Raw genomic sequence first — 12,258 nt, 5'->3', positions numbered from 1 at the left:
ATCTCACATCTGGGCCCTATTAGCAAATCTTCCCTCGCTCTTTTGTACCTTAGGCGACAGGGCCTCATTCCCAGAAGGCCTTCGGGGCCAATTCCCCGAAGCTCACCCTTACCAGGCTGGGGCACGTGTCTGCAAGGGTTAACTTGGCGGCAGACCAGGGTGAAGGCGTAAGGCAGGGAATAAACACAAAGCCTCTCCCCGAAGCATCAATTTTCTTTGAAGCCTGGGTGGGAAGAAAACAAATTAAATCAAAATAAACCCAGCTCTGGCTATGAAGTCAGCCGCAGAATTCAGATGAAGCTTTCCGGGTGAGAAATGAGACTTCTGAGACATTTTGCTGTGCGGTGACTGCTGAGTGCTAAACCCCAAATCATTGCTCTAGTACAAACGAGAGCCCACAAGCCAAATTCTGTTTTGTAAATAAAGTTTTATTGGAACACAGCTATGCCATATGGCTGCTTTTGTGCTGCAACAGAATGGCTGACTGTTGCAGCAGAGAACCATATGGCCCGCAAGCCTCAAATATTTACTATCTGGTCCTTTACGGAGAAGCCTGCCAACCTCAATCTACTAGGATCCTTTGATGGAAGCGTTTGAAGAATTCTGTGCTATCCTAATGCCTGAGGCCCGCAGGTCCGAGGATTTAAGGGTGAACATTTTGGTGCACATTTACTATTCCCGGTGTTTTTTATTCTAACAACAACGCTAAGAGACAGATGGAATTGTTCTCATTTCTATTTGCTAGGCAAAGAAACGGAGAAAGAAGAGCCATGAAATTTACCCTAACCTGGTTCTTCCCAAATTTCAACATGCAGAAGAACCCCCTGGGCTTTCTTGTTAAATAAACTGCAGATGAGGGGCACCTGGGTGGCTCAGTCCGTTAAGCGACCGACTTCGGCTCAGGTCATGATCTCATGGGTTTGTGGGTTCGAGCCCCGCGTCAGGCTCTGTGCTGACAGCTCTGAGCCTGGAGCCTGCTTCAGATTCTGTGTCTCCCTCTCTCTCTGCCCCTCCCCTGCTCTCGCTCTCTCTCTCTCTCTCTCTCTCTCTCTCTCTCAAAAATAAATAATAAATAGGGATGCCTGGGTGGCTCAGTAGGTTGAGCATCTGACTTCGGCTCACGTCATGATCTCCCGGCTGTGAGTTCGAGCCCACATCCGGCTCTGCACTGACTTGCTCCGAGCCTGGACCCTGTTTGGAATTCTGTGTGTCCCCCTCTCTCTCTGCTCTGCTCACATTCTGTCTCTCTCTCAAAAATAAACATTAAAATAAATAAAAATTAAAAAAAAAAACCACAGATGCTGAACAGGCGGGGGGGGGGGGATCTGCATTTCTAACCAGCTCCTAAACTGTGCTGCTGCTGCTCATGGTCCAGACCGCTCTCTGAGCGGCAAGGATCCAAACCATGGAGTCACTACATGGGAAGCACCAGGGTGTAAACCCCCAGCCCTAACCACTGAACTTGGCTTCTCAGAGGAATCCTTCTGCATGAGTCATAAAAGCCACGAGAAGTTCACAACCACATCTCCCTGCCCAGCGAAGTTTACCGACTGCCTTGCTGCCCAACAACATATAAATAAGGACTGAAGCCCCAGAGGGGAGAGCAGGCTGTGGTGGCACGTCACTGCCACCTGCCCGGCCTCTCCATCCCCTCTCCCTGAAGCCTGCACGTTGGCATCCAGGCCGCCCCTCCCCTACTCTTCAGACCCACGGTCTGGGTGGAGCCTCGCTCCCCGATGTCAGGGGCAGGACTTGAGCTCCAGGTCTGGCCAATCAACACACTGCATCCCCTTCTCCAGCACAGCAATTGGTTCAGGCATGGGCATGTGACCTGAAGCCGGTCCAATCAGAGAGCCCCAGGGCTTCTCGGGGAGCCCTGCAAGAAGACTCTCACCCACCTCTGTGTTGGGTTTGAGGTTGAGCGGGTGGGAGACTACGAGAGCAGATCGGGAAAGGGGAAGAAGGGGTCGTTTTGCCCCCCAGGGTAGATTTGGCAATATGCGGAGACATTTCTGGTTGCCATGACTTGGGGGAAGGGGCTACTGGCCCCTAGGGGGTGGGGGCCCAGGATGCTGCCACATATCCCACCGTGCAAGGAACAGCCCTGATAACAAAGAATCCTTGCCCAAAATAGTGCTGCGGTTGAGAAACCCTGGGCCAGAGATTCTGTAACCATCTTGTGCCTGTGGAAGGAAGAATCTGCAGCTGTTACAGGCCACTCAATGGAGCCTGAGAACGGCCCCTCCCAGTGGAAGGCGGAGTCGAAGGATGGAGAGAAGCCGAGTCCTGGGGACATCATCCGAGTCCTGGATCCAGCTTTGCCTGAAGCTAACACCGCTCCTGGACTTTTCCATTTTGTGGCCCAGTCAATGACCGGCTTAAGGCTGTTTGATGAAGTTTCTCTGCCACCTTTACCTCCTCACAGCAACGTGGTGAAATAGACTGGCCTCGTGTCCCTCTCCCTCTCTCTGCTTGATAGATGGGCAGTCCCAGGCCAGAGAGCCTGTGTGACTTACCCAAGGTCACACAGCAAGCCCACAACATGCGTCACACTGGTATTTGTTCAGTAACCTCGTACAGGACAAACCTTATTTTTATATTAAACACAGCTCCGTGGAGCAAAATGCCAAACTCACACTGATTTTCAAAATAAAATAGGACACCTCAGAAATAGGAGTTAGGGGTAGCGTTGGGACTAGAATCCCGGTGTTCTGATGTCCAACAGGATTCTGCACCCCAACCTCCCTCACCTTCAAACGACCCATGGGTGATGACGAAATCTTTCACACCCGTTTTCTCAGCCTTACGGCGATCCTGCAGTCAAGGCTGTTGCTGGACCAAAGGCGGCCTGCTTCTTGGTGAGCTAGAGACCGAGACTACGCTGGGCGGAGGTCACTGTATTTGTACAAACAAGGAGATCACTGGGGAATGGTTTCCAGAGCTGGGACGCCCCGGCAGCAGTAAGGGCTTGAGATGAATATTCAGAGGGGGGTTTTAACATTCTAATGAAGCTGAGGTCACTATCGGGGAATTTCTGATTCATCCAGCAGGCGTGGTCCTCGAATGTTTCTTCGTTTCTAAAAGATGATAAGCAGAAGCTTCTAGGGGTTTTCTGAGTTTAGGAGGTCAGGGCATCAATCCTGAGCTCAGGGGGTCAAGGAGTCACCGGTGACATGGCCTGGACGGGGAACTAAGAAACTCAGGCCCAGAAGGTAAGTGAATCGTCCAAGACATAATGTTTGAATCTGACTGAGGACTGGAGCCCAGGTCTTAACTGCTGATGCCCACTTTCATTTCTGCCTTTCTGGCTGTGGTCACAGAGCAAGGCTGTCTCACCAGAGCCTGGCCTGCCTGGGGCCGGGCTCTGACCACAAGGAGACCGAGGGTCTAAGAAAGAGTGAGGAAACTCTTCATTTGCTCCACCCTTCTCCCACCAAAAATAAGGGGCTTCCCGCGGTCCCAGGAGGAGAGTCAGAAGGCCATCGCCAGGGACATCAAGTAAAGGGGCTTTGGAAACACATGAGCCTAGGCTGGAATTCACACTCTGCCTCAGAGGCTGTGCGAGCTTGGGCAAGTCACATGACCTCTCTGAACCTCAGCTTTCTCGTCTGATATATGGAACCCTCTCGCAGGGTTTTGTAAAGCTGAGATGAGACATGTGAACGCACCGGACGTCTGTGTGGTGTTCGGTGGGTGTCAGCCCCCTTTCTGAGAAGGTCCTGCTTTGACCCCATTTGGAAGATGAAGTTATTGGAAAAGGCGCAAACTGCTGTCGTCTTGGGAGCAGACAATAAAACACATCTTGATCCATCCCTCTGCCAGCTCTCTCTCTCTCTCTCTCTCTCTCTCTGGCTCTCTCTCTCTCCATGGCTAGAGCTCTGCCAAACCCCAATTGTGTGGACCTATCTTGTGCTTTTCTTGTGGAAGCATGTTCCTTGTGTTTTTCAAATCCCCACCACAAGATTGCCATACAGACTGAGCACACATTTCTCTCCCTGTTTCACAGATGGGTGGGCCCTGGGCCTAGAGACTTCCATGACTAATGCAAGGTCACACAACGGGCCAGGGCCTAGCCTAGAGTGGGAATCCTCAACCTCGGTACCGTGGACATCGGGGACAGGATAATTCCTTCTGAGGAGCGGCCCTGTGCACTGTAGGATGTTCAGTGGCACCTCTAGTCTACCTGCTAAATGCCAATAGTGCCCTAGGCCCCGCCGTGACAACCAAGAATGCCTCCAGCCGTTGCCACACGTCCCCTGACTGGGAACACGGGCCCCGCTGAGAACCACCGGCCTGGAGTGCTATTTGCCCAGCGTTTCCTTGAAAACACAACTCCGAGGACCAACAACCAGTACTTTTCTTCTTTCCTTAACACGTAGCATAATCTCTTGAAAGCAAATAGAACCCATATTTCAATATCTACCTCTGGCATCTTTTTCAAAGTATTTCCAGGGTGACAGGTGGGGGAAAAAAGTACTGGGACACGGGCTCTTTTTTCCACTTGGCTTTGAGCAAATCTACCTCTTCTGTGCTCCTAGTAGATCTCTGGCCTGTAAGCCCACTCATAAAACCAGGGCCTTGGCAGAGCGACACTTACAGGACTCCTGCGGACTCACCATGATCAGGGGCCTACTGCTGTCTGCCCTGGTGGTAGGGGGTAAGCCCTGTCACTCAGAGGAACTTTCCCAGTCCCCTCCCCCTGGTGGTTTGGGGACCTCCCTGCCCACACCGGACTCAATCCTATGGTTATAAGAAAGCTGGAGTGGAGTTCCAAAGAAGTAGAGCAAAGGGCAGGACTCCATGGCTTCTTGGGATCCTTCCGGAACAAGCATTTTCTCTTTAGGCTTTGGCAATGCAGCAAGTGTGGGTTCTATTGTTTGGGTCACTACTTCCTGGACCCAAAACCCTTTCTCTGTTTAGAATTTCAGCTGGGCGCCGCCCATTTACCTGCCCCAACTGCCCGGGATGGTTGGAGGTGAAGATGTAAGGCCTGACACCCGGCCCTGACAGTTGAGTAAACCCGCTCTCCACGTCTTCCCCCCCCCCACGACCCCGCACCCCGTACTTACCTACCTCACATCACCCCTTTTGCCCTCCGCCATGGGGTCTGTTGCCCTGGCAAAGATGAGGAACAGTGGGGACTTGGAGGGCAAAATGGGAAAAGTCACTAATAGATTTCTATGGCCTTGGTCAACCTTGGAGGTGGAGGGAGAGGGGTCTTCTCCGGCTTCCGGGAAAGAACTGCTCCTCTCCGCTCTCCACGCACACAAATTCTCAAGTGCAGTCTTACCCTGGCGACCAACCACATGCTTGCTTGCAAATGTACTGTTCCCCTACGAACCATTCACAGCACCTATGCAAATGTCCCTTGCTTTAAGGAGCCAATCGGTGCTGTTTATTCAAATTAAGTCTCAACTACAGGCAAACTGACATTACCAACGAAAGTCAATGTTTCCTTTACCTGGAAATAGAAAGATACAGAGATTAAGACGCTGCGTGCGACACAGACACAAATTACTAAGACGTGTTAGCGGTAGGAATCCCAAAGGAAGTATGTGAGGCTGGCATTGACATAAATAAACATAGTAAAATCTCTCTTCTCTGACATGATTGGGACTGAGTAAGTGAAAAACTGGCCAGAGGGAAATTATTAGAAACCACACATACTCTGTAAACATTTTATTTTAATTTAAAACTTGTAACTATAGGTGTGTTCATCAATCCTTTGAGTTCTTAACTGTCTTATATAAACCGCTGCCCTCATAAATCACCTATAATTCCCTTTCTTTAAAATGGCACAATGACTCTGAGACACGTATGAAGCAACCTACACAAGCCCTTCCACGTTTTTATGGCCTTTCTTCCCCCATCGTTTAGCTTTTGCACAGACTCCTAATGCCGTAGCAATTTTGTAAGGTCACGGTTATCCAGTTTCTTCCAAGCGTTTAACTTAGTTTCCACATAAATCACAACGCACTTTCTGAACTCCTGTTCATGGGTTACACGCTTGATCAGTTTACAGACTGGCAGCGTGAGCACAGCTGGCATAAGCCATTTGGGAACAAAGAAGCCGGAAGGGGGTGAGTGTCCAGACTCCATGCCGGCCTCTCCACTAAGAGAGCTTCCATCACAGGGGCGCCTGGGTGGCTCAGTGGGTTAAGCCTCCGACTTCGGCTCAGGTCATGATCTCGCGGTTCGTGAGTTCGAGCCCCGCGTCGGGCTCTGTGCTGACATCGGAGCCTGGAGCCCGCTTGGGATTCTGTGTCTCCCTCTCGCTCTGCCCCGCCCCCCCCACTTGCACTCTGTCTCTCAAAAATAAATAAATGTTAAAAGACAATTTTTTTAGAGAGAGATTCTCTCACAGAATGGTGATGGATATTTCAAATATTTCACAACGTAGAACTTGGGTCTGTGGCTTGTGCCAGCTCTCCTGCTTTTCTCAGCCTCCCGCGGTAATTTTTCTCTGGAAAGTTGGGAGAGGAGCCATCCACTCTCCCCACAGAGGTCACCTCTGTGCACAGCCAACCAGTGCTGCCCAAGAAAATATTGCCCCACCCTCTGGGCCATTTGGTGCCGCTCTCTCGCGCAAACGTATCCTTGCCTTGGGACAGTCCTGGAAGAGTCTTCATTCCCTGCTTCTGCTTCCCTGGGAGATCTTTTTGTTTTTACTGGGGTGGGTGGGCAGGTCCAGCAGGGTGGGGACTAGGATGAGGCAAGCAAGACATTTACTTTGCGGCGAGATATTTTTTTATTAAAAAAAATTTTTACGCTTTTTTTAAAATTTATTTTTGAGAGAGAGACACAGAGCGTGAGCTGGGGAGGGGCAGAGAGAGAGGGAGACACAGAATCCGAAGCGGGCTCCAGGCTCCGAGCTGTCAGCACAGAGCCCGACGCGGGGCTCGAACTCGCAAACCTCGAGACCATGACCTGAGCCGAAGTCGGACGCTCCACCGACTGAGCCACCCAGGCGCCCCCACTTTGGGACAAGATTTAAGGGGACGCCACGTGACTCAGACGCCAAATGAATAGTATCTTAATGCAATTTTTAAATCAAACTTGATGCAAAAATAACTCACATTGAACAAAATAATCAAAATTTTAAACAAAGCCGGGATTACTATAACTTTGGCCCTGCGATTTCTGAGAGACCTCTCTAGTCTACACTCACCCAAGATTGTGGCCCTAGTTCACAATCTACCAGGCACTTGAAAATAAAGTGCTAGGTATCTAACGGCCTTCTGAACTCAGAACAGCGTCTGGTTCGTGGCCAGTGTTCCAACTATCAGACAAAGCATGAGCTTTGGTTACTAATCATCCCGAGAGCCCTGCACCGTAGGCGTGATGAGCTCCATTTTCCAGAGAAAACATTTTTTCAATATTGCATTAGAATGTCATTTCCCCGATTCCTGAGTTTCTTGGTGCTCCCTTAAATCTTGCACTTGAGGCAGGTGCCTTGCTCACCTTACCCCAGCCCTGCTCTCGGGGATGAGACTCTGAAGAGCTGAGAGGCCCCCCCCCCCCCGTGGCTGCCGGACCAGGTGTCCCTGCAGCACAGCTGCCATTGCACCTGCACAGGGTCTCTGGCGGCCAACAGCTGGGGCCTGACAGCTGCCGGCTGCATCAGGTGACCGTTGGTCCCCAGACCCCAGCCCGCTCGCCCCGCCAGCCAGCACACCAGTCTCCGCAAGCTGGAACCTGGGCAGGGCAGTGAGGGGGTGTAAGGAGGAGACCCATGTCCTGTCCTCGTAGGGGTGCTAGATGTGGCCTCCAGATCTAGAACTGGGTTCCCATGAGCGACTTGAATGACTTCTCCAAGCCTCAATGCCGTCACTGGCAAAAACAAAAAACAAACAAACAAACGAAAAACACACAGCAGACAATAGAATTTAGCGTGGATTAAATGAGATGATGAGTTAAAGGGCCAGCACTTAGTAAGTGCTCAGTGAAAGTGAGCGGTTAACGTCATAAAGACCCACAAGGGAAAGCAAAGTCTCTGTGACATTCATTGTTCACCTGTCCTCCTTCCTCCCTAATGACCTCTGCTTATCTGGCATCAGTGGGACTCTCCCACTGCCCACCTAGTCTTTGAGCTCAATGAGGTGGTGGGGAAGGAATAGAGGCCGGGAGTCAGGGGTCCTGGCTTCTAGTTCTGGATTCTCAGTAACTAGCTGAGAGACTCTGGACCCCTTACTCCTCTCTCAGCCTCAGTTGCCCCTCTAAAAAGGAAGGGTGGAGTGAGAGGGGCACCTGAGTGGCTCAGTCGGTTAGGGGCCCGACTCTCGGTTTCAAATCAGATCACGATCTCACGGTTCCGTGAGTTCAAGCCCCGCATCAGGCTCTGCGCTGACAATGCAGAGCCTGCTTGGGATTCCCTCTCTCTCTGCCTCTCCCTCCCTCTCTCTTTCTCTCTCTCTCTCTCTCAAAATAAATAAACTTTAAAAAAAATAAAAATGAGGGGTAGGAGATTCAATTAGAAAATGCCCGTGAGGGCAAATGACTCCTATTTTCTTTGTGCCCAATCCATGAGTTTATGTTATAACTTTTATTTTCTAGTATGCTTTATAGTTACTATGATGTGGTTATAATTATTATGTAGTTCTAATTATTATGCTGTAATGAACTCATTGTCCCTGGGGAAGAAAAATTCCCAGGCTTACTTGGGCCCATCCCAACATTGTCCAGAGCCAGGCCTCTGAAGTGTCCCTAACCATGGTGGGGGCGGGGCGGGGGGGACGGAGAGAGCAAAGGACTATGGGAGCCGACCCTCCAGCTGGCGGGGCGGGGGCTTTCTCCCCGGCTCCTCCGGGCCCTCCCCATGGAGCTGGGCAGGTGCAGTCTTTCCGCTGATGAACGCAGCTCACTGGTGTCAAGGTCCCCAAGCTCACGGTGTACAAGGACTGGAACCGCAACCAGTTCCACGAAGGGTCCCTTCCAGTGCCCTTGCAGGTTAGCTTGGCAGGGGTGCAGATTCGGAGGAGAGGCTGGAGGGGAGCGGGGCGGGGGGGGGGGGGGGCACGGTTCCGGCGGGAGGCAGTGGGTGCAACCCCATGCCCTCCTTTGCTTCTCCTGCAGGGAGGGGGAAGAAGCTTTGTGCCCTGAGAGGCACAGCCAGCCCCAAAGACACCTGGGGTGGAGGTGGGGCTGTGAACCAGGGGAGGGAGAGGCAAAGACCATCAGAGCCACCTGAGCCTCCTGCCCGCTAAGCCTGCAGGTCCCCCGCTCACCCGGGGCACTCACTGATGGTGGTCTTCCATGCCAAGACCTGGGGACACAGGGAAGGGTCTGCGGGCCCCACAGCTGTCAGTGGAGTAGGACACACTCCCTCCTGCCTTGCCCACCCGCTGACCCCTCCCAACAAGGCCTTTCACATTTTCAAAGAGTCCCGGATACCCTGCAGGGACATCCTGGGGTAACTAGGGTCTCTGAGCCCTCCAACGCCTCCCAGGAGGTATCCCCCGCCCCGCAGGGAAATGGCAACGGCCCCCCGCCCACCTCTCCTCTTAGATAAGCGCAGACCACCCTCTGTTCACCTGGCACCTTCGCTGGCCCCCACGGACCGTGTGCCGTGCTGGGCACTGGACTCTGGGTGCTGGACGCAGGGAGAAACACCAGTCACCCGCCAGCGCGCGGGGAGCTACGTGTGGCTGTGAGGCAGTGCGGGGTAGCGGTTAGGGGTGGGTTCGTGGAGCCCGGTGCCTTACGGACGGATAATGACCGGGTGGCCCGCGTGAGTTCCTCGGCTTCTCTGTGCCCCAGTTTCCTCTTCGATAAAATGGGGGTGACAGCAGGGATGTTACGAGGATCAGGGACTAAAGCACACGGAAAGCGGCCCGGCACGTGACAGAAGCCACACGCGGAAGCCAGTGCTTGGTGCAATCATAGTGCAGGAAAGGTGTGTAAGTGCGGCGGGACGTGTCTGAGCCGTGGAGAGAGCGGAGAACGGCCCCAGCAAGTGGGGAGAGGAGGGTCCTCTGCCCAAGAGAGAATTTGGGCAGAATCGGCCACTCACCCCTGCCCTTTCCCACTGTCACGGTGCAGGCCCCATCGAGGCACGTCAGAGACTTTGCAAGGGCTGGGCGTGCCTGCCTCACCCCTGAATCTCTAGCCCCTAACCCGGGGAGGGGCACAGAGTAGGGCCAGGGGACATTTGCTGGACCATCAGGCTTCCTTTGTGACCACTAATCCTGAGATCCAGGTGGCGCTAAACAAAATCCAGAGCTATTACAGGTTTACTCACGCCTTCGTTCCACAAATATCTGTTGAGCGAGCACCTACTATGTGCCAGGCCCTGTGCTAAATGTTTCCCCCAGCTGGTAAATGAGCTTAGTTATTCTGCACAGCGGCCTTGGGCGAGAGGTACTTTTATTATCCCCCGTTCACACATGAGGAAACCGTGACCTAGAGAGGTTCAAGAACTTGCCCAAAGTTACAGATCTAGAAAGGAGCATTAAATGAGGTGTGATGTACCTGGCAGAGGGCCTGATCTTAATTTTTTTTTAATTTTTATTTATTTTTCCGAGAGAGAAAGAGAGCACGAACGGGGGAGGAGCAGAGAGAGAGGGAGACCCAGAATTCGAAGCAGGCTCCAGGCTCCGAGCTGTCAGCACAGAGTCCGACGTGGGGCTCAAACCCACGGACCGGGAGATCACGACCTGAGCTGAAATCGGACGCTTAACTGACAGAGCCACCCAGGCGCCCCAGACAGTTATCTTCCCTTTTCCCTGCTTCCCCATCACCTTCCCGGAACCCAGAGATGCCCTGTTAGCCCTCCTCTCCCCGTCCAAAGAGCGGGTCTGCAGTTCCAGAAGGGGCTTGAACAAGAAGCATCCCAGCCAGGACTTCAAATCTGCATAATTTATCCACACACAGAACCACTTCTGCAACCCAAGATGCCACTCCTGAACGGCTGCCCAGAGAGCTCACGCTGCCAAATCTTCCAGAAGACGCCTCATTACAGACCCACAGAGAGCAGGAGGACGCCCTGTGGCCGTAACCCTCAGCGTTCCTTCATCCAGTCAGCCTCCTGCGATCCAGCACTGATGACGGCTCACAGAGGGCACAGGGGGTCCCTGAGGCAGCCTGGCGGCCCCTACCCTCAAGGGGCTTGTCAACTGGATGAGACGCACACAGACAAGACACTGGAAAGCTATGAAATGACACAGCATATGTCAAGGATGGGGAGGAAGGAGATGGGGGGGTGGCGAGGGGAGAACTGCCAAGACCAGGGACTGGTCACAGCAGGGACAGTGGTCCTGGGGCCAGTGAGCGGAGCAGCCCCGTGGCGATAGCGGTTATCCGAAGTGACATTATGGGACAGATGGCTAAGCACGTGCGTCAGAACCGAGAAGGTCGTCAGCACTGAGGGCATCTACTATCTGTCCTACTGGTGTCCTACCTGTCACTCTTCCTGTTACCTATTGCCGCATAACAAATCACCCACGAACTTCAGGACTGAAAGCTGAATGCGCTCAAGTGGGTGGTTCTCACGCTGGATCTCTCGCGAGGTGACAGACACACGGTGGTGGCTGGACTGCATCATCTGGAAGGTTTCCTCCCGCACCTGCGGGGGCGGGGAGGGGCGTCAGCTGGGACTGTTGTCCGGACCCCCGATGCGTGGCCTCTCTGTGTGGCTCAGAGACTTGGAGAAGAGGAATGTCCAGAGAAAAGAATTTCTACTTCTTCACACGGTATCACCGGCCCCGCCCCACGGGCCTCCCTCTCCAGGGGGAAGGAACCCAGACCCCAGCTCTCAGCGGACGGAGCGTCAACATCACATTGCCACGGCGTCTACGGGATGCGAGATCTCACGGCCATCGTGGGAAACACCAAGTGCCGACCGCTAAAGGCTCCCCGGGGCAAGAGAGTGACACAGAGGGGTGGATGGCAGCACATCTCAAGGTGGGAGGGAGAGTCAAGAGTAGAAGCCGACGGGTTTTTGATCTGAGCACTTCCTGCTGTCTTCCCAAACCGAATGCAGAAAGTACATGGCCAGGGCAGCCATCCCCAAGTTTGGACCGAGCTTCAGAACCCTTATTAGCACAGCCGGCCGGGCAGCCCTGACTAATCCATCCGGGCGCACGTCGCAAGACAAAACCTATTCGCCCTTTCTCTTCTGAGAAGCCCCATGAAAGGGCTCGGAGGAATCTGGGGCTCCCAGCTCCACCGGGGACTTAAACGGAATCTCGGGGTTTGATCCAGTCCCTGGTAGCCCCCCCAGAAGGAAGATTCACAATCGGCCCAGCCGAGGAAGGGGGTTCC

The 12,258-nt window shown here is 53.2% G+C and overlaps 1 protein-coding gene and 1 long non-coding RNA gene across 2 annotated transcripts in view; one reads left to right on the top strand and one right to left on the bottom strand.

The window, feature by feature from the left end:
• Positions 1-407: 407 nt before the first annotated feature.
• The window catches only part of CASP9 (caspase 9), a 37,073-nt gene continuing 25,222 nt past the window's right edge, over positions 408-12,258 (bottom strand). The window contains exon 9 of the mRNA XM_019461466.2: positions 408-741. Within this exon, the coding sequence (XP_019317011.2) occupies positions 706-741 (36 nt within the window). The 3' untranslated portion in view covers positions 408-705. The remainder of the gene's footprint in view (positions 742-12,258) is intronic.
• Positions 3,092-11,173, top strand: LOC128775902 (uncharacterized). Its single transcript, XR_008420865.1, has 3 exons — positions 3,092-3,212; positions 4,921-5,014; positions 10,523-11,173. It is a non-coding gene; the product is annotated as an uncharacterized LOC128775902 (long non-coding RNA).

The sequence above is a fragment of the Panthera pardus genome, unplaced genomic scaffold (assembly GCF_024362965.1).
Source record: "Panthera pardus isolate Hobbes unplaced genomic scaffold, ASM2436296v1 HiC_scaffold_11, whole genome shotgun sequence".
NCBI lineage: Eukaryota > Metazoa > Chordata > Mammalia > Carnivora > Felidae > Panthera > Panthera pardus.
This window is presented reverse-complemented; position numbering and strand designations above follow the sequence as displayed.